The sequence below is a fragment of the Panthera tigris genome, chromosome A1, assembly GCF_018350195.1.
Source record: "Panthera tigris isolate Pti1 chromosome A1, P.tigris_Pti1_mat1.1, whole genome shotgun sequence".
Classification (NCBI taxonomy): Eukaryota; Metazoa; Chordata; class Mammalia; order Carnivora; family Felidae; genus Panthera; species Panthera tigris.
Genome location: NC_056660.1, coordinates 203,761,781 through 203,784,622, shown reverse-complemented (window position 1 = coordinate 203,784,622; position 22,842 = coordinate 203,761,781). Strand labels below are relative to the sequence as shown.

Sequence of the window (22,842 nt, the reverse complement as noted above, 5' to 3'; positions counted from 1 at the left end):
GCGTCCAACTTTGGCTCAGGTCATGATCTCGCGGTCTGTGGGTTCGAGCCCCGCGTCGTGCTCTGTGCTGACAGCTCAGAGCCTGGAGCCTGTTTCAGATTCTGTGTCTCCCTCTCTCTCTGACCCTCCCCCGTTCGTGCTCTGTCTCTCTCTGTCTCAAAAATAAACGTTAAAAAAAGTTTTTTTTTAAATCTTTAATGATTCATTATTGCTGTGACTAGTTATTGATTATGTTATGTTAAGATTGTAGGAGGAAAAGTGTAATAGGATGTTGGGTGGGACTTGTGCTATTAACCTGAAATTACTAACTAGGGCACAAGATTTAAAAATATATATTTCTAAGCTAAATATTTCTGTATTCTAAAGAGAGCTGCTAACATGTTACCAAAAGTTAGGGTGAACCTAGACTCTCTATTATATTAGCCCAACTAAAAGGCAAAAAAAAAATCACACAATTTGCAGAGACAGAGCAGAATCAAGCATGGCAGAGATGTTGGAATTATCAGACTGGGAATTTCAAAACTGCTATGATTACTATGTTAAGGACTGTAAGGGATCAAGTAGATAACATGTAAGAACAAATTGGCAATGTAAGCAGAGAGATGAGATCCTAAGAAAGAAGCAAAAAGGAATGCTAGAGATCAAAAACTCTGTAACAGAAATGAAGAGGGCTTTGGGAGGCCTATACACTACAACAAAGTAGAATTTATCTTAAGTATACAAGACTGGGTCAACATTCAAAGCTTCATTAATTTAATCCAGAACACCAACAGATTGAAAAGATGATCATATTAGTAGATGCACAAAAAGTATTTGACAAAATCCAGCACCCATTCATGATTGAAAATAAAACATCTCAGTAAACTAGGAGTAGAGGGAATGTACTCAACTTGATTTAAAAAGAAAATCTATAAAAGCCTACAACTAACACCATATTTCATGGTGAGAAATTAGAGGCTTCCCACTAAGATCAGGAATAAGGCAAGGATATTCCTCTCACCACTCCTTTTCAGCATTGTACTAGAAGTTCTAGTACAATAAGACAGTAAGACAAGACAATAAGACAAGAAAAAGAAATAAAAGGTATGCAGATTCAGAAGTAAGAAATAAAACTGTCCTTGTTCATAGATGACATGACTGTCTAGGTAGAAAATTCAGAAGATTTGAGAGGAAAATAACTTGTAATTAATAAGCAATTATAGCGAGGTTGCATGCGTTATACAAAGTTAATACATAAAAGTCAACTGTTTTCCTATATAACAGCAATGAACAAGTGAAATTTGAGAGTAAAAATACAATAACCTCCAAAATTTAATATTTAAGTATATGTATAACAAAATATGTTCTAGATCTATATAAGGAAAACTACAAAACTCTGATGAAGTAAATCAAAAAGAACTAAATAGATGAAGAAATAGTCCATGTTTATGGATAGGAAGACCCAATATTGTCAAGATGTCAGTTCTTCCCAACTTGATCTATAAATTCAGTGTGATCCCAATCAAAATTCTAGCATGTTTTTTTGTCTATATTGACAGACAAACTGATTCTAAACAATACAAAGCTATAATTACTGTTACCCAAGTCTAGTGTCTCATTCATCCTTGTCACTGGTCCCCAGTAGTCCCTGAACTCAAGCCCCGGCCTCTATTTCACTCTGGTTTTGAATTACAAGTCTTGATGCCAAGTCTACTCCTGGCCTATATTTTAGCTTTGAGCCTTTTATGTCTGGCTTAGGTACAGAATCTGTCTCTGTTTCAAACTCTCATCACACACTATATCAGGATGGACTCTTTCCTGATCTAATCTAGAGATTACCAAGGTGAGTATAGAAAACTGTCAAGCACTGCTCCTTCTTAATCATCCCAAGTCAGGAGATGGCTTTGGTTATATACAAAAGATGTCAATTATGGTAGGTCTGAAACAATATGGCAAATTAAAGATGGAAAACCATATTTTAATATGTTTCTCTTTTTTTCTTATTTACATTTTACATGAAAAGACATTAAGTAAATATAACAATGCTCTCAATAATGTTGCTGTAAGATAAAACCTTCCTCCCTTTATAGCTTATATATCTAGCTTAGAATATCACTTATCTTCTCTTTTGGCAGTGGTTTTATTTCCATTACCCATCCTGTAATACCAACTATAGTAATTTTCAAATATGGATCAATCCAACCATACACCTGCTTTACTGATAAGGCTGCAATTACTGAAGACTAATGGTAAAAACAAAAACAAAAACAAAAACAAAAACAAAAACAAAAACAAAACATACATTGCAGACCTATGTTAATTTATGAATCTCAGTTTCAATTATACCTTTCATTTATCCTGACTTTTCAAACTTTGCAATCTTCTAGCCCCCAACTTTAAACCTGTTCTTTTCTCTTTCAACTTATTTTACTTTCTATTTCACAGAAAAAGTGAAAGCTGTCAGACATAAATTATCTCATTTCTTACCACCTAGTACCTCTTCTTCCCACTATACCTCTTCCAAATATATACATACCTGGACATATCCTTACTACCTTCCTCTTTAGCTTAAAAAAAAAAGAGAGAGAGAGAGAAAATCCTTCTTCCTATCCAAAGTTAATTCCTCCACTTGGGTTTAACTCTTGTCTCTCTTCTGGGGTATTGCATCTTCAATTGTCCCTTCTTTTCTGTCTTTAATTTATTTCTACTGTCCATTCCTCTCAGCATTTAAACAACTCACATCTTTCCCATATTTTAAATAAACAAGAAAATAAAGTTTCCTTAACTTTAGGTTGATTCCCTCCAAATGCCCTCACTCTTTCCTTTTACAATCAAACCTCAAGGGAATGGTCTGGTGTACTCACTCTATCCATTGCCTTACCTTTGCCTAGTCTTCAACTTACAACAATTGAGCATTTCCCAAAGTTTTCAGATTCAAAGTTCTTTTACTTGATCTTCTTACTGCTTTTATTGCTACTTATTATGATCCCTTTAACCTCTCTTTTCTCAGTACCACTCTCTCCTGCATCTCTGGACACTTCTCAGTCTCCTTTACAGAATACTCTCCTTTGGCCACCTCTAAATATTTCTCAGCCTACCAAAAATGTTTTCTGGATATCTCAAGCAATCAAATTTAGCAGGTAAAAATCTATAGTCTTCATTTCACTCCTAAAAGTCTTCCTCTTCTAATCTTTCCCAAACTGATGAACATTTTTTTCTTTTTTTTTTTTTTTAATTTTGCTTTGTTTTTTGAGAGAGAGGGATGGGGCGCAAGTGAGTGAGAGGCAGAGAGAGAGACAGAGAGAGAGAGAGAAGCAGGGCTCACCTGAAGCGGGTCTCAGGTTTTACCAGAGCTTGAACTCACTGGATATGGGACTCAAACTCATGAACCTTGAGGTCGTGATCTGAACCAAAGTCAGATGTTTAACAACTGAGCCCACCCAGGCGCCCAAACATTTTTCAATTACCCAAACCAGAAACCTAGAAAGCAAAAGTTCCCCTTTCTTTTTTGCCTCTGCTATCCAGTCAGTCATAAGTCTCCTGGTAATCTTACCATCTAAATAATTATCTTCATTTTCTTTTATGTCCTACTGCCACTGACCTAATTGAGGCTCCTGTTATTTCTTACTTGATCTATTTTTACTGATACCCATTCATCTAGGGTCAAAACCTGCCCATTCGTCATCTACACTGCCAGATCATTTTTTCAACATGTAACTAATCATTTCCCTTCACTGTTCAAAGTTCTTTGACTGTAACCTATAAGATAAAATTTAAAGCCATTCATATGCAATATGTCCATCTCCTATTAGGATATGGCTTCAACCTATGTAACACATCCTCCTCAGAGTTTACATTCCAACAATACTGTATTTGAATTGTAACTTGCCCAAATGTGCTATAGTCACTCAAGCCCAAAGTCTTCTGTGCAGTTTTATGTATGTGAAATACGTTCCTGCCACATGGGGTAACCCTTATCATGTAAGTCTTAGTGCAAATGGTTTCTCTTCTGTAAATCCTTTCCTGACTTCAGGCTGAATAAGACTTTTTTTCCACAAGTCCCCATGGTAATTCAGACACACTGCCATTCCAGAGCAATTATCATAGCATATCATAACCACTTACACATCTGTTTTACCGTTTGGCCGTAAGTTCTTTGAAAAGCAATAATTTTGTTTGTTTCAATATTTCCAGTGCCATGCATGCAACCTCGTGTGTAGTAGATGCTGTGTGTATGTGTTGAATGCATACATGAATGGAAACTCAAAATGTTAAATGTATTCCCATGTTAATTAAAATTTTTTGTGTATTAGGATGCCCTCTGGTTATTTTTACACAGGTGAAAATGAACAACTAAAAAGAAATGCTGATCTTATGAGAGAAAAGCTGAAGTCTCATGAACAAGTGAGTTTATGTATTTTTATATTCAATCAAATTCCTGTAGAGCATTTGTCTTCTCAAATTAGAAAAAAAAGGAGGGTGGTTTTCATTAATAAGGACAGCCAAAATTTGGAAAGGAAATATATATGTGTGTATGTGTGTGCCAGAATTTTTAATGAATAAAACTTCTTAAAGAAATAACAGTTTTAAGGACTCTAGTCTCTTTGCAGACTATAACGCACTAAGGTATCACTTACATTACTTTGTCTTCCCACCAAAAAGAGATATAACTATTTTGCTACATATTTTTAAATTATGTTAATAAAACTTTTACTCTAGAGTATACTCTATTATATTAATTAGCACTTTTAAACTTTTTACCATAAAATAAATGAGTCTTTGATCTTTCTGATTTAAGTAACCTTTTGCAATTTTACTGCATCATCCAAACGAAGGGAAGACTTTATGTGGACTTTATCCACATTGGTTATGTGGATAACCAATTCTTTCTCTCCCCAGGGCTACCATACCCTCTGCTACTTTTTCTTTCCTCCTATAGGAACAGCATATGGCAGCAATTATAGAACAAATAACACAGTGCCTAGAACATAAAAAGTTCTCAGTAAATGTCAGTTCCCACCACCCTTTGGGAGGCTTATTATCATAATTTTTTTCTCCTTTCCCAAGAGCCAACATGTCAAACCTTGGCAGACCTAAGATTTCCAAAACTCAAATTGGATCTGTATCAAGCTTAGAACTTCAAGTTGAAGGATCATTTCCATATTCAATCTGGTTCCTCACTTGAGTTAATTTAAATATGTCTGGAATATATCCCACCCTTTATTTTTCCTTTCCTTTATCCCTTTCCTTTCTTCTTTCCCATTCTTTCCATACCTTTCCTATAAAGCTCAATGATAGATGGTACAGTTAGGGTATCATTGGGGCAGAGAAAAGGGGGAGAAATTTTTACCTTCTTTCTCTTCTAAAATGTCAAGCCATAGAATATTGCTTAGCCTAAGATACTATAGGAATTGGAGACATCATGATGAGTAAAAATAAAGTCCCTGCTTTTATGACGTTTAGAAGCTTTTCTTGAACCTCTTGCCTTCGTTAATGTACCTTTCTTAGTATCCTATTTTATTTTTATTCTTGCTGCTTTCCTTTTCTCCTGCCTACATCTTAGGACTGTAAGTGGTTTATGTAGGAACATCCCTCTGGAAAAATTGTAAATTTTATCTTTGGGGGCTTTCTCTTCCAACACCTCTCTGAATGCGACTGTCCACATTAACACAATAATCATTCCTATGCTGCAGCAACCTAAGAAACTAATCTCAGGCACTTGTCAAGCACTTCTCAACTCCCAAATTCATTCTTCTCTAGCCTCCTCCTCATAAAACTAAACTTTACCATGGGTAGTGCTTAACTTCCTTCTGGGAATTAGGGATGTTTATATAATTTTCAGAAACAGAACTTCAGGTCACATTCAAAGGAGTCATCCTATGTTAGGTTAAGCTTGCCAGCTATTGAACAGAATGTACTATTAGCTCTAAAGTATAACTTTGGCTTTAATTGACATATTTTAATGCTATCATGGCATTGATTTATACAGTTACCAAAATACTTTGAGATTATATGATATGTTAAACACTGGTGATGAGTATTCAGGAAGCAAAGATAAGAATACATTGTCTCTGGATGGGCTGTATCTACTTGGACCAGAAATTGTTCCTTCTCAAAGCTGATTATTCAAGCGATAAACAATATCTTTCCTCTCTAGATATGGTTACATATTAACAATTAATATAAAGTATGAGAATTTCACCTTTCTAATTAGTGGAAAGTTGTGTACATATATTTAAACTGAAGAATTAATATGTATTTTAATCTTTAGGAATATAAGAATAATATTGCCAAACTTATGAGTGAAATGAAAATCAAAGAGGAGGGACATAAAATAGAAATAAGGAAACTTTATCAGGATATGCAGGAAAAAAGTAAGTTTTTATTTTTGACCTACTGAATTCTAAGACATCATAAAATAATTTAAATGCATGTATAAACTTTTTTCAGTAATTGCCCGTATTCTTGAATGAACATTGCCTTGATGCATTTTAATTTGGGTTTTGTACCTTTCAATTTATTTATGTGATATAAATTACAACATTTCTAAGCTGGATTTATGGTTTTTGTATTTAACATTATTTAATATGAAGCAGCTAATGTCCTTATATAAAAATTAATGTGAAATGTATAATACCTTTAATATTTATATACTTGGCATATAGGATATAATTTCAATAATAAAATTTCTTCCTTTATTAAAGCAGGTCTCATGATCTTATGCTGAGAGTTATATGGTTTCATAAAAGTAATAAAAACTTTTCCAAATGAGCCCATACTTATGTACAACATATGTAAAAATTTGCTGGAAATGAATGTCAGAATATAAACCTACGTCTACAAAACTGCTAGAAGAAAGCATAGAAGATAATCTTTGTGAACTTGAATTAGCTACAACTCCTTGGAAAGAATTAAAAAGCACAAACAATGAAGGAAAACATTTTAACTTGAACTTTATCAAAGTTACTAACTTTTGTCCTTCAGCACTAAGTACAAGGCCCTGATCCTGAAGACTGAATATGGCTAAAGTTCACTGGAGAGGATGGAAAAAAAGAGTCTCTCAGTAGAGAGAAAATAGAAGCCAAGACGTAGAGAGGGGAAGACATAGGACATTCTAGGGAATAATAGTCTATTTCTTACCTCTTCTTTGCACCACACAGAAAGGTTAGCAAGAAAAAAGCCAGCAGCCATGGCTAGGGCTGGATTCTTTGACCCCTTGAATTTTAGGATAAAAAAAAAAAGGGAGGGATTAAAGGTTTCTGAGAAAGTGATGGCCATACTTAGAGGTATGCTTTAGGAAGACTAATCTGGCAACAGTGTATAGGGTGTAGAGACTTGTGATTAAGAGCCTGGACATAGAGTCCAACTGAGGCAAAAATGAGGCTTGAAACTAAGTAAGTAGTGGATTAATCATGGATGGAGACCCCTTATTTGTGAGGCTTGTGGATGAGTTGACTCCTTCTTTTCCCCCTAAAGTCAGAAATGTCCTTGAGACTCCCATACTGGATAATATGGTATCACTAGTAGGAATAGGAAAGATAAGAGCAGAGGAAATTTGATGAAGCATAGAGACATGGTGTGAACATGACAGAGGCCCAATCACGTGGAACAGAGTATAGCGGGGGTTTGATGTAGCTCTAGAATCATCCAGTAATTTGGGACCCCCTGTACCTAGGAACCCAGGCCTTGTGTCCCTGTTTAACCACTAAGTCTCCTATTTATTGTCTCTCATATATATATATATATATATATATTATATATATATATAAAATATTATATGTATTATATATTATTAATATGTTATATTATTAATAATTAATTATTAATTTTATTATTACTATATTACATATTATATTATTTGTATATTATATAATTATATATAATTCACGTTTTTTTTAATTTTTAAAATGTTTGTTTATTTTTGAGAGAGAGAGACAGCACGAGCAGGGGAGAAGCAGAGAGAGGGAGACACAGAATCCGAAGCAGGCTCCAAGCTCTGAGCTGTCAGCACAGAGCCTGATGCAGAGCTCGAACTCACAAACTGCGAGATCATGACCCAAGTCAAAGTCGGACACTTAACTGACTGAGCCACCCAGACACCTCTATATATAATTCATGTTTAAGAATACAAATCAGCTTATTTGTTCAGAAGCAGTTAATGGGTGATCTTTGTGTTTCAAGCATTTTGTAGGGGCTTATTCAAAATATATAAAACCTACCCTGCATATAAACAGTTTCTAAAATATGTGTACTTATTACCAAAATGTACTTGCTTATGGATTGTTTAAAATGCTAATGAAATATAAGCTTATAAAATGTTTGAAATGTTAAGATGAATTAACTGATTATTTATTTATTTTCGTTTTCTTCAGTTGAGTCAAATGAAGAAAAGCATAAAGAACTGATAGAGAAAAAGGAGGTGGAAATTTCAGAGTTAAATGCAAAGTTAAAAACTCAAGAAAAGGAAAAACAAAGTGAAATAATCAAATTACAGCTCGAGGTAAGTGTTTAAGGGTCTGCTAAATTTGAAGATGCATCCCTTAAGTCTAGATTGAATTTTGGTTATTTTTCATCACAGTGAGATAAATTTCAGGTATAGAAACAACCCCGACACACTCATTCTCCGTCACGTGCAGTTCTCAAACACCAGACCACGCTAGCTACGCTACCTTGCAGCATTTGGCTGGAAGGTGGGATTCTTCAGTCGTTCAAAAGGTCCTGGTTTCCAGAGAGGGTACTGTTTACTCTGAGACTGGAGATCGATAATTCAAGGATTACCCACACTTTGTAGCTGAGTCTATGCAAGCTTCATAGGACTACCATTCCAGCAGTGGGGAGAGTGTATCTAATCGTTAACATTTTTCTCTCCTCAGCAGAAATTGTGGAACCCTGGTAAACCAATAGAAATTCCTTCAACTTTTATTAAAAAGAGGCAGGTTGCTCCCTAATAAATGTGTGGACAATACATATCAGAAGGGCAGACAAACTAGATGTTTAAAAAAATGTTAAAGGTGTTGTATGGAAACCAATTTGACAATAAATTGTATTTAAAAAATAATAATAATAAAAATAAATTTAAAAAATAAATAAATGTTAAAGGGACCTTACATAGGGCATCTCAAAGGCTGCAGTTCTAGTTCTAGGCTCTAAAGCCTTTTCAGTAGGTTGTTTAACCAGATGTCAGAATCTCAGAGACATTGATGTTTTGACAATATATTTGTTCTTTAAAATTTTTTTTCTAGATTCTACCCATCTCCATTTCCATCATTCTTCCATTGCTTTTCCCCAGTCTGACTCCCACCTGACTTTATGTTGTCAGAATTCCCCAGTTTAGTTATTAAAGATAACTTACTATTCACGTTCATGGAAGTTTGGTATCTCTGGGGTGTTTGGTGAGGTTCAGTGTTGAAATCTGTATAATCTTTGAGCAAAAGGGAACTGATGTTGACTTGAGAGGCATTTTGCTGCTGCTACTGTCTCTGGTCAAGTGTGCCCACAACCCACAGAGAGGTCTGGATAGCCAACTGAGAAGCAATAAGCCATGTTTCAGGTTCTACCATCAACTTCTAATCCATTGATTGCAAATGTGCATTTTGTTTGCCATCTGTGCCCTGTCTCTGGTGGAGCCCAAATCTGTGGTTTACACTGATGCACACAACTGTTTTTGTTCCTCGTCTTCATTGTAGCTATCCATTTTCCTCCTCAAACCAGAACACAATCTCACAGAGTTTGTTTTTAGACCACAGAGAGGCTACACTGAACTCAACCCAAAGGGAAGAATTATAATGAAAGATTTTGCAAAAAATATATGTATACATGACCTGTAAGAATGACTTATGAGAATTTTTTAAACCTGATTCAGTTTAATGTCAAAATAGTAAGAGTTCAGACTGAATCAACAAAATTATATCCAGATTCTACCACTTATCTCAAAGTTTTTACAGTAGAGTATATGAGTTTTTATCCCACGACTGTTGACTATACTACATTTCTTTACAAAAGGATACTCACAGTAACGTGAAAATATTTTTATCCATCTTTAACTAGATTCTCAACCCTAGTTATCTAGATTCTTTGCCTTGCATGATAGAATCATCTATCATCTATCTTTTTAATGTCTTAAAAAGATAATGCTGACTCCATCCCAGAATCTCTAAGGTAGTGCCCAGGTATTTGGTACTTTTAAAAAGCTCCCCAGGAAATTTTAACATGGAGCAAGGTTAATCTTGTTTGGGTGTTCCTTGCTCTTTCTTAAAAACTGTTTCTTAAAGAAAAACTTCTCTATATTGTATTGTACAGAGAATATACTTAAATTAGAGATTACATGTTAAAAGATATAATGGATTATACTTATATTTATAGAAGCAGTTGTTTAACTAGAATGTTCTCAATGACTTTCTTTTTAAACTTGATTCAGTTTGATGCCAAACTAGCAAGAGTTCAAACTAAATCAAAATCCTATGCAGATTCTACTATTTTGCCACAGAGTATCTACAGAAGGGTATGTGAGATTTTTTTCCATAGCCATTGTATAAGAAAATAAATGTTCTGTGTGTTTCTATAAAAGCTATCTAGTATTTACTAACAATATACTTAACAGTTTTTCTTAAAATATATCACACAACCAGAAAGATACTAGGTTTTGAGTAATATTTAAAAGTCACTTTCAATTTAAAATAGTAAATCTTAGGGGTGCCCGGGTGGCTCAGTCAGTTAAGTGTCCAACTTCAGCTCAGGTCATGATCTCGTGGTTCACAAGTTTGAGCCTCTCTCTCCCCCTCTCTCCCTCTCTCTCTCAAAAATAAATAAAACTTTAAAAAATTTAAAGACATAGTAAAGCTTAGCAGTAAATTAAAACGTTAGAGAAGTCCTCTGATCTTTGGTCATGTAAGGAATTCCATGATCTGTTCTGAACTAAGGCTGACCTACTATTCTGAAGTTATTTAGGCACTTAGGTAATATATTTTTTTTATTGTTCAACTCCTACTTTATGATTCATAACTTCAAGCTATATACAAAAAAAGAGAATAAACTAAAACAAATGGTGCTAAAATGTGTTTTAATATCCTTATTCCAGTTGTACCCCATAAGCCTCATAAAAATAAAATCATAAACCTTTCAAAACAAGCTTTTTTAATCTACTTAAACCAGAAATGTAGTTTTTGTTGTTTTATTACTTCTTGTATTTAATCTTACTATTTCTGAATTGCAGTAACAAATTTTTTGCTGCTTTATTTAGAAGCTTCAACATCTTCAAGAAGAAAAAAACAAGGAGATTGCAGTTCTTCGTAATACCATTCGCAATTTAGAGCAACGTCTCTCTGTTGACAAAGATTCTCAACTTAAACCTTTTGACAAAGGATCTTGCCCTAAGCGTAGACGGTTTTGAGTATGACAGTAAATTCATTAGTTGCTACTTAATTTCTTTAAAAGCAGCTGAAAATGCCACTTCTGTCATTAATATAACATACTACCTAAATAATAACAATGAAAAAAAGATTGCTTTAAACATTTTAAATTGAGTTTATTTAAACAAATCCACATTTGGCCAACTGTGTGTACCACATTCTTGCTTAATAGTATTAACCATAGAGGAGTTCAGGTTTATAGCACGTAGTTTACCTATTGAACCATCATTGACTATGGAAATACTTTCTAAGCAATCAAGAGACAGACAACATTCATTTACCTTCTCCATTACATCTTTCAAGACAGACTATCTCAAATTTTAAACAGTATGATATAATAATGCTAGATAAAGAAAATAAGACATAAGAGTTTCATTCATATGTGATAGTAAAAATCAAGACTATGACTCTTAGACATACAAAGTATAAATGGATATTTAAAATGTAGTCACAGCAAAATATTCATGTGTCAGTATTTCTGGAACCTGAAAGAATTATAAAGGCAGTTCTTTATAAGATTTAATCAGTTAAAAATGTAAGATTAAAAAGACAAGTATTTTTTGAGAAATAAGTAAAGAAAAAAATGGAAAACATGTCTTTGTTGTTCTTTCTCCATTCTAAATTGCTAACTATCCAACAGAAACCCCTAGGTCATAGTTTATGTCTCTGTTCTCATTAATACAAGTAGAATGCTGGAAAAAGAAAAAGAAAAACATATTAACCAAGTGCTGCAATCACCTTTATAATAAAATAATAAAAATTGGGTTTAGGTCAAAATTTCTTTGACTTAAATTTTAAAATTTGGGAGCCAATATAATAGATTTCCCCGTGTTTTGTACAAATCCAATTCTTAGTTTTAGATCATTGTTAATTAGGTAGCATATAAAAATGCTGGAAACGAAATTGTCTAGACTGACTTGGGGAGTAAAATCCTATTTAAAATATTTAGTATGAAGGTCATTTTCACATTTTGGCCTTATTTTCTCAGCTTCAGTTGGTGCTGGCATCTGTGGGCTTGGGCTGCTGAATTGCGTGTCAGGCAGCTGGAGGCAAACGTCACTGTCAAGATTCAATGACGTTCTCCTCTGCCCAGAGTCCCTGTCAGCTACATAAAGAGGGGAGGTTTTCTTTACATTGTCAGGTGATTGCAGACCCTGTTTTTTCAAATACCAGATGTCGTCAGTGTCAGCATCAGCTGCTAGGAGCCAACTCTGAATCTTTGGGCAATTTGCAGTGTAATTGATTTATACATCCCTTTCGTCAGAGCTTCTTTGGTGGGACAGAAAGTTGTAAACTTTCACTGCCTGCTGGCATATCTCAGTCCTCTGGATGGCCCTGTCTTTGGTGGTGCTTGTGCTTGTGGTGGTTATGAGGGACTTGAGAAGGGGGGTGCCCAGGGGCATCTGGTGTTTCTGGTTGCTGGTTCTCTGCAAGTTCACCATTCCCATGATGCTGATGCCCATGCTCATGATTATGATGGTGATGATGGTGGTGATGGTGGTGATGGTCGTGGTGGTGATGTGGCTGTGGAGCCTCAGTTGTATTTCCCACGGTAGCTGAAGATACAATTTTACAGAAGTCCTCATCTTCCGGTGTCTAGAACAAATTTATGAATCATTTTTCAACAAATTTGTAGATTTAGGAGCTGTGCACAAAAAATTCTTTGTAAAGCTAACATATATAAAATTCAAAGTAATTAGGATTAAACTGGCTTTGTTTTTCTAACATCATGTTAATGAGATAAAATTTTGATGTGTTTCAACACCCAGACTTTTTATTAAAATTTGGTTCTAGTCATACATAATTATAAAGTTCTTCTTGTGCAAAGTTTGCATTTAATCAGAGAATCCTCAAGCATCTTCCAAAGGAATTAACATTAATGTTTTGCAAATAGATAAAACAAAGCACAAGACAATTAAAATTCAGCAGTTCAGGGGCGCCTGGGTGGCTCAGTCGGTTAAGCGGCCGACTCCGACTCAGGTCATGATCTCACAGTCCGTGAGTTCGAGCCCCACGTCGGGCTCTGTGCTGACAGCTCAGAGCCTGAAGCCTGTTTCAGATTCTGTGTCTTCCTCTCTCTGACCCTCCCCTGTTCATGCTCTGTCTCTCCCTGTCTCAAAAATAAATAAGAATGTTAAAAAAAAATTTTATAAATAAATAAATAAAATTCAGCAGTTCGCCTAAGCTTCTATACTGGTTAAATCAATAGCAGAATTCAAATCTTCCTTTTCTTATCAAGAGCGTTTCCCCGATTTTTAAGAACGCTGAAGAAGAATTTAAGAAATACAGAAGGCTTAAAAAGAAAGCCAAACCACTATATTTATATCTGCAGAAGCAAAACTAAATAAACTGGTTAAAAGAATTTACATCGATTGCAGTAAAGTCAAACAAATATCAAATCCTAAAAGCAGCTGAACTACATGGATACTTCTAATATTATATTCATACTTAATGTTCTATTCTGAAGCAAACTAATTTCTGCTAGTTCAAAAATGCCAATAAACTCTGCTGAAAATCAGTTTTTCACGCCTCAGCTTATGCCAGGAAACGTTTTGAACTTCACCATTCACCAGTCTTGTTACTGTGTCCCTACTGTTGAGCTGGCAGCTGCAAGCAGCAAATTACTGCCCATCTTCCACTGGGCATACAATCCCATTCTGCCTCAATCTAGTTAATTTGCTGCCAAGTCTTTATTGTCTTGTGTGCCTACGAATATAAGCTCAAAGCTTATAGATATCGCAATATCATATGAAACCTTTACCCTAAAGTGATTTATAAATAAATTTAGTGAGTCTTTTTCATCTCTCAAACTGATTTTCTAAGTGGTATGGTTCCGTGTTTTGAAAGGTTAAAAATTCCACGGATTTTTGCATACAACTATTAAGTGGTACAGTTTTTGGTTATTTCTGAATTACTTTTGAGAATTTCATGCTATTTTTTAAGCTTTTCTTCAAATTCCTATTAATTAACATACAGTGTAATATTAGTTTCAGGTGTACACTATAGTGATTCAACACTTCTGCACATCATCTGATGCTCATGACAAGTGTACTCCTCAATCCCCATCACCTATTTACCCTAGTCCCCTTGCCCGCCTCCCCTCCCTCAACCCTCAGTTTGTTGTCTGTAATTATGAATCTGTTTTTTGGTTTGCCTCTCTTTTTTTATCCCTGTGAGTTCATTTGTTTTTTTCTGAAATTTCACATAGGAGTGAAATCATATGGCATTTGTCTTTCTCAGACTTATTTCACTTAGCATCATACTCTTTAGCTCTATCCACATCTTTAGCAAATGGCAAGATCTCATTCTTTTTTATGGCTGAGTAATATTCTATTGTATATGCACCACATCTTCATCCATTCACCAATCAGCGGACACTAGGGCCGTTCCCATAATTTGGCTATTGCGGACAATGCTGCCATAAACATCAGGGTGCACGTATCCTCTTGAATTAGTACTAATACTAGTACTACCTAGTAGCACAATTGCTGGGTCATAGGGTAGTTCTATCTTTAACTTTCCGAGGAACCTCCATACTGTTTTCCAGAGTGGCCACACCAGTTTGCCTTCCCGCCAACAGTATAAGACGGTTCCCCTTTGTTCACATCTTCACCAAGACCTATTATTTCTTGTGTTGTTGATTTTAGCCCTTCTGACAGGTGTGAGGTGACATCTCATTGTAGTTTTGGTTTGTGTGTCCCTGATGATGAGTGATGTTGAGCATCTTTTCATGTGTCCGTTGACTATCTGTATGTCTTCTTTGGAAAAGTGTCTATTCATGTCTTCTGCCAATTTTTTAATTGAATTATTCTTTTTTTTTTTTGGTGATGAGTTTTAGACGTCCTTGATATATTTTGAATACTAACCCTTTATCGGATATGTCATTTGCAACTATTTTCTCCCATTCCACAGGATGCCTTTTAGTTTTGTCGCTTGTTTCCTTTTGAGTATTTAATGTTATTTGATTAAAAGCTTATGAACAACTTGATAAATGTTTAAAATATACTATGTAATGTTCTAAATGTTCAAAAGTTGACAGTAGTGGTCTAATTAGTTTCTGAAACGGATTACTAGGTTTTATTGATCCCACAAGGGATTTTTTTCACATTTTAATATCTTTAAAATCAGAATGCATCCTATTATTGATGGTGTTGTAACAGTGTCCTACCTTAGCTGACAGCATTTTTAAAATAGTACATAAAATAATGTGTCCTACAATTGATGGCATCTAGGATACAATGAAAAAGGAAAACTCCAATTTGATTTGGCACATCAGATATATATGGTATATCCTATTTACAAGAGGTTCATAAATTTTAAGCATGTTATGGGACTGTTTCTGCCTTTGTTTCAATATAATGGGGTATATTTATAACTATTAGGCATTTGCAAAAATGCAAAATAGTCCCAGAATATGAGGAATCAATATAACTAGCATTTATTACATACTTAGTAGAAGTCAGACATTGAGTTAATACTTTATTTGCATTACTTCAGTCTCCCCATCTTTAGAAAGAGTAGACTAAGCTTCATAGGATTATAATGAAGATTAAAATGTGAAAAATTATATAACTAGAGTAATTAACCTGTTGTGCTCCACAACAACTAAATTAATTAATTAAATAATTCATTACAAATCGAGATGGCTTCTTTACAACTGGAAAAATCTGAAGGATGTATAGCTCTCAAATAAAATGCAGAACTATTTTTAAACCTGAGTTCAAATTTTGCCAATTTTCCCTATTAAGGAAACATTGTTTGGAATTGTTTTCCTTTTCAATATGGGAAGGGGGGAGTCTAGTTAATATAAATTAAAATCAATTCCTTGAGTATCTTTTTATAAACAATACTTAAATGTAGAGCTTCTCATAAAAAGGAGTAAATATTCTCACGGTTGTTGGGAGAAAAATATCAATAACAAGTAGAAAACTTATTCCACTGTGAAATAAATGCAGTAATTCTGACTGCAGAGTGGGCAGACAGTGTAAGGGCTTCATGGGAAAGCTGCAGTCTTAGATTTTTGATATAGTAAGTAACTATCTGGGCCTCAATTCCATTTCAGGTAATGCCATGAATAAGCTTTGCCATCACTATGCTCTCGTGTGAACACATTCAGGGTACTACAATAATATTTTATGTTGGCTGAATTCTTTCGGCATTTTGAAAACACCCAACATCATTTGGTGGTATTTGAAATATGCCATCTATGTTGGTTTTTGTTTTATAAACTCCTTCTAGATAAAAGCAGCAATACGGATCTTGAAAAAAATGTCTTACGGTGTATGTTACATAATAGGAAGTAATTATAAAAATGACTGTTGTTTATTTTTAGTATACCAACAGAAACATTGCTTAGCTAATTGATCATGAAATATTAACTTATTTAGATAACTCTTAAAAGACTTTCTCTTTTCTCCCAGGGGAAATAATTGAGAAAAATAAAATACCATGAGAGAGCAGTTTCCACATTTCTTTTCACAGTAAGCGATCTTAATGGCTTCTTCTACATATGGGAAAGTTAGGAAGGAGTAAGGCAAACCAAGATGGTATACAAGACGGCCACATCTAAAAAAAAAAGGGCAAACATTACATTTATCATTACATATCATTACATATCATTACAATATTTTCTGTATCATGATCATACTCAAGCAGTTTGGGATAGGTGCTATTGGTTTAATGGTCTTATAACTAAGACCCATTCACACCTCCAATAAACTTCCTTGAATGGGGTCTCAAGTGAGCTCCCTGGCACCACATATCAGGTTAGGTCACAGCAAGACTACCGGGAGTCTCATACCAGCGTTTTGAAATCTTCTAGATATGCCACTATAAATTACATCAAAATACATAAGTCATTGTGACTTGGTCAAATACAATTTGGTATAGACTTATAAATTCCGTGAATGCACAAACCACTACCTTACCATAAATCAGGCTCTGCAAATCACATGAGGTTTTCATAACTGCTATGGCAGCACAAATTCCACACAACAAAAAATTACAGTATCCTCAAGTCTTGGCCAATAGCCCATTTATTTAAAAATATGTCTGATGCAACAAAAATTTCAGCATAATGAAAGAAATGGAATTATAATACTCCGCATTCTCAGAAATAGTGGAGTTGAAATGTCCTTCTTTCCCACATTTTTCCCAGGATATATAATATTATGTGACTATCAAAGAGCTACACTTTGCAACTGTCTAAATTAGAAGTTTGCAGTCCTAAAAGAGTATGTAATATTAAAAATATTTAGAGTAAGATGAAGTAGGGCTTAGGTCTAACCAGAGTATGCCTCACCATTTCTGAAGAGTCAAAAGAAAACAGCACCAACTAAAAATGTTGGTAATATCAAATAATGTAAACATGGAGGTTCCCTTAAGATACAAATGTTTTATTTATTCATGAAATCAAAAGCAGATTCATGCAGATTAGATCTAAATGATTAACACTTTATAGTTCAGAAATTCAGGTGTGTAACCTTTAAATTATTAATCAGATTAAAGATAAAAAAGTGGTCTGCAAAGTGTAGTTATTCTGCAAATTCTCAGGTTTGAATTGTACTTGATACACAAATTGATCCTTTTATTCAGGCAGAATGCTAATTTATTGTGGGGGGGGGGATTATAGTCAATTTTCTGTATTTCCCTACTAGAATGGTGAATTCTTTTGCACAAAAGAAAGTCAGTTTGTGAGATAAAACATTAAAACCATTTTAATAGCTCACTCTGAGTACTTGGTAATAAAACAAAAGAAGATGTCTTATTTTAAATCACTATTAAATTAAATGCTAAGAAGGCATCTTTTAATTTGGGGTGTGTGTGTGCATGTGTGTGTGTGTATATACACACCTGTCATATACGAAGAAGTCATCTTTTTTCCCATTTAAGAGAGTCCAGACATCTGTTTCGTTTTCTTCTTGTTGATAAACAGGAATATGTTCTGAAACCTTATTTTTAAGATGCATATATTTTAATCGAGAAGAGAGTCCTTGATGATTAACAACAACATAAGAGATGTTCAAATATCCTGCTTGCTCCAGTTTTACTCTCAGGTCTTCCAATCTAGAATATTTGGGAAAAATACAAAAAAAAAAAGAAAAAATCTCATTGAATTCATTAGTGACTTCTCTCTCCTCACTCTTTTTTTACATGAAACTCTCTTACGACTTTTTTTTTACTTACTCATATCTCTTCTTTATAAAATGTGATTTAATAAATACATCTTTTCCATTTCTATTTTATTTTATGTACGTATGTATCATGTATTTAATAGCTTTCCCCTTGAGAAATCCTAGACCACTGAAACCAGCTCACCTGGATGCCTGCAGGATGCACAGGTATCAGCTGGCTTGAAGAAGAGCAACCACAGTCACGGAACCACTTGAGTTTAGCATTGGATTTTGATCCCTTATGCTCCAGGCTGGAGGCTGCTTACAAAAAGAGCTTTGTCCCTGGCTCTCTGTTCTTCCCCATGGGAGAAGACAGAGAGCCAGGGCAAGCCCCAGGCTTTTCCACATTGCTGGGGTTGTCCTGTAAAAGAGGAAACCTTGCTGTCATCTTCACAGGTGACTTCATAGTCATAGCCAGGAATTTCTAGAAATACAGCCAGTACAGTCCCCCTTTCTATCACTATCTAGCCCATGGATTCTATCCCAGTGTTGCTGGGCTCATTCATCATGTTGGGCCTTCCTGCATCAAATCTTCCCAAAAGGAGTAAAAAATCAGCCAGAGGCAAGGGAGTTGTCAAAGCACCTCTTAACTATCTGACCTGACAAGATACTTTAGTAAGCATGCTATGGAAATCTGCCTGAACAGGCAGCCCAGTATTTCTCTAGGAGAATATACATGTTTAGAAAAATTTTGAGACTATGCCCTCTATAACCCAATAACATTCTGCAGACGTGATTTTGTTTTTATTTAAAATGCACCAAGTTCTGGGGCGCCTGGGTGGCTCAGTCAGTTAAGCGTCCGACTTCAGCTCAGGTCACGATCTCACGGTCCGTGAGTTCGAGCCCCGCGTCGGGCTCTGGGCTGATGATGGCCCAGAGCCTGGAGCCTGCTTCCGATTCTGTGTCTCCCTCTCTCTCTGACCCTCCCCCGTTCATGCTCTGCCTCTCTCTGTCTCAAAAATAAATAAACGTTAAAAAAAAAAAAATATTTAAAATGCACCAAGTTCTGATTGCTGCTTTCTGTCCTCCACCAATCTAAGAAAGGAAAGGGTAAGTAGAGGATTCTGCACAGAAATGAAAAGAGCCAGCATGGAAAGAGAACCCCGGAAGAAAGAGGAGGCTGTAAGGGCAGTTTACCAACATGAAGGTGGCCCATATGGGGCCCTTAGTTCTTCATGTTCAAGCCTTCTGTATTTATAAGTCTCTTGGGTCCGGCTCCCTTTTGTTCTTCTTATTCTTTACAGTCTAGCTGTATGTGAATATTAAAGGATTTGAATCTTTTCAGGTATAAAACTGCCTGCCAAAATGTTACTACCACATCCAAGATAGATAGGAACCAAAAGAAAAAGCCTGACTGACCAAGGAGAAATGTCACAAATCACGACCCCTTCAACCATTTAAGACCCACTACAATTCACACTCAGTCTATTTATTGGCTACCATTACTTTCAAGAAATTTCTGTGACTAGATGGCACGTTCTTGGGTAAGTACCTCTGAGTAGAAAAGTTAAATATCTGACTAGAAATATTCCCCAGACTAGGGCTAACTCTCAGCAGAGAGGTACACATGAAACAGGTGAACTATAGACAGGTAGTGAAAACAAGGAACACATTCAGCAGAGAAGAGCGGAAAAAGAAAAACCCAGGAACAGGCTTATTCTGATGGAAGAATCTGTGGAGAGAGATCAGGGCAACATTCCAGAAATAGGAAGTTGACACATTTTCAGGCACTGATCTGGGATAAGAAAGTAAAAGTACTTTGGGGGGGGGGGGAGCGATGGAAGGAGGGAGCTAATGATAGCTGCTAGTAGGCAGCTAATGATAAGTTAAAGTGAGCCCAGAATTAAGATGGGAGTAGAAAGGTTAGAATCAGATTGATTTGAGATCTGGTGCACTGATAAGTATAGAATTTTTAAAACTTGACTATCTTTCATATCATTTAATATCACAAAATCCAAGAGCCTAACTTAAAGAGAGACAGATAAATCAAATGATTAAGGCCATCCCAACTATTCTAATGTTTTTTAAAATTCTAATATTTAAAAAAAGAGAGGATATATCTGGACTAAATCTAGCAAATTTCTTTAGGATCGTATTTATACTGGTGACACAATTATCCTTATTATGGCTACTGCTCATTGAGCATTTACAGAACTCTATGCAGGTGGTGCTAAGCAGTTTTTTGTTTTTTTTTTTTTTTTATCATGTCAGTTAATCCTTACAACTATATGACCATTACCCCCCTTTTGCAGCTGAAGAAACATGGCCAAGAGAGTTTAGGCATCTTGCCCAAGTCCACACAGATATTAAGTCACCAAAGAAACGAGATTCAAACCAGTTCTGCTAAATCCAAAACATGACCTCTTAGCTATGAGGTAGATCACCTTTAATAACTATAGTAGCCAGGGTTTTGTTTGTTTATGCCCTGGGATGGCAAGGAGAACATCAAAATAATTCAATTCAATCTGTTTGGTTTTTTACTAGGATGGAGAGATTTCCCCTACTTTCTAGAATAGAATTTCAGTAACTATAGAAGCTTCAGCATAAATTCAGCACTTGGTTTCCTCACTCTGCCATACCCTTTCACTTTGGCATACCCTTTCTAGTGGCTAAGTAGCAAATATAAATGAAAAGGCTTTTTCCCTTATTCCCTTCATTTAGTTTTTTTGATGAAAAAAGACAAAGGGTAGTGGGTTACAGTGTTCACACTTGCAAATTTTCCTCTTCTGTTATATTCAATAGGCCGTTCAACTTTGTCTTAAGATCATTTTTTTGCATAATAAACATTTGGTTATAGTTATATCTATGTATAAATAACTAAATAGGATTTATTAGAAGCTGTTGAAAGTATTTGTAAATTTCACTAATCTCACCACTTTTCAATCACAGAACTAGATTTCTGGCCACATACAGACTGACATTTGTTTAAAACTCCCCCATTAAAAGGCAGAATATGCAGAAACTTTCTCCCTTAACTTCAAACTGGCATCTGAAGGTCCTTCCTCATTCACCTAAAAGTACCCACTCACCTTGTAAACTGCAAAACTTTGCACTTAATCACAGGCCACCTGATTTGACATGGGTTTGAACTCTTTTAAGGGCAACAATTTCTGCCCAGTGGACCCAACCTGCTTTCCCTGCCGCCAGGGATTTTCTTTTTTTTTTTTTTGTTTCCTGAAACTCCTCACAGTATCCCTGGACGTTTCTACAGCACTGTAGAATGGCCTTATTTCAGTCTCTGCTCTTCAAACCCACAGGCTGATTTCTCCTTAGAGTTCTCACTCTGCATTGCAGTGGGAGACATTTAAGCTTAAACAAGCAAAACTGTCTCTATAACATCACAACTCTTTGCAGAGTAACTGATTTTTCCAGCCTCCTCTGCTCCCATCTTCTATCCTCGGGAGGCACAAGACAGGGCAGAAATCAGCAAAGGGCTGCGGACCTCCACCCACCACACCCAAGTCCAGACCCTTTTGTTCTTTCTTTTGTATTATTTTTATCACTTTACCTATCTCTGTTTTTAAAAAATCTATTGTAAGGACAGAAACATTTTATCAGACTCAAAATCAAATTATTTACCAGACTCTAAAAGAAATACTGGAGAACACAAAGTTCCTACTTACACAACCCCTTCGAGATCAGCCTGCTTCCTTTCTCTTTGCTCAGCTCCGCAGCTCCACAGCCAGAAGCCCTGATATTTATAGTCCTGTTGTTTACCTCTCTCCCCGGCTGTAGTCCAAAGTTCACTGCCCCCCTCTGGCTGTGACCTTGCAAGCAGAGCAAACCCCTGAACTGGTTGTTACAATCAACTTAAAGAAAGCAGCAAGTGCTGCCAGGCATAAAATGGGGGGAAACTTTTTTGTGATTATTGATTTATTCCTTATCCTTTTTAGTCACCCCAGTATCTAGGATTTAATGGTACAGTCGGGGGCGGGAGGAAGGACTAAGGGTAAAAGGGCCTCCAAGTCATGTTCTTTTTCAAACTATAATAGGGAAAAACATTTGCTGAGCCAGCAAGTTAAGCTGCTGCTTTAAAAAAAAAAAAAAAAAAAATCTGATTTTTCCTTCTGCTCTGTTGTGGCCAGGTTAGCCTAACCTAGACTGTGTGAGCTTTGTTACAAAAGTCACCTGCTGTTTCAAATCTTTCCCTCTCCTGCTGTTACAGAGTTGCTTGGATTATTTTACTATGTTTAAAACTTGGATCTGTGTGGGATCTCACAGGATCTCTGCTCTCTTCTTTTTCATTTAAGGAAAGGAACAAGAAACTAAACCTCCTAGCAGAA

The 22,842-nt window shown here is 35.6% G+C and overlaps 2 protein-coding genes across 8 annotated transcripts in view; one reads left to right on the top strand and one right to left on the bottom strand.

The window, feature by feature from the left end:
* Positions 1–11,391, top strand: part of CCDC152 (coiled-coil domain containing 152) — a 30,105-nt gene extending 18,714 nt beyond the window's left edge. For all 6 annotated transcript variants that reach the window (XM_007095426.3, XM_015543503.2, XM_042995518.1 and 3 more), the window contains exons 5-9: positions 4,319–4,383; positions 6,251–6,353; positions 8,352–8,479; positions 10,397–10,480; positions 11,219–11,391. In XM_007095426.3, coding sequence (XP_007095488.2) covers positions 4,319–4,383; positions 6,251–6,353; positions 8,352–8,479; positions 10,397–10,480; positions 11,219–11,368 — 530 coding nt within the window. In that variant the 3' untranslated portion in view covers positions 11,369–11,391. The remainder of the gene's footprint in view (positions 1–4,318; positions 4,384–6,250; positions 6,354–8,351; positions 8,480–10,396; positions 10,481–11,218) is intronic.
* A 91-nt stretch (positions 11,392–11,482) lies between these two features.
* On the bottom strand, positions 11,483–22,270 carry SELENOP (selenoprotein P). 2 transcript variants are annotated; one of them, XM_007095428.3, is made up of 5 exons: positions 22,183–22,270; positions 18,705–18,920; positions 18,240–18,452; positions 16,835–16,952; positions 11,483–12,983 (listed from the first exon to the last, which is right to left on the bottom strand). In XM_007095428.3, the coding sequence occupies exons 2-5, from the start codon at positions 18,905–18,907 to the stop codon at positions 12,333–12,335; spliced, it is 1,185 nt and encodes a 394-aa protein (XP_007095490.3). In that variant the 5' UTR covers positions 18,908–18,920; positions 22,183–22,270; the 3' UTR covers positions 11,483–12,332. The 2 variants fall into 2 exon arrangements, with proteins under 2 accessions (XP_007095490.3, XP_015398988.2); XM_015543502.2 differs by having other exon boundaries at positions 12,351–12,983; positions 22,183–22,245.
* Positions 22,271–22,842: the final 572 nt, after the last annotated feature.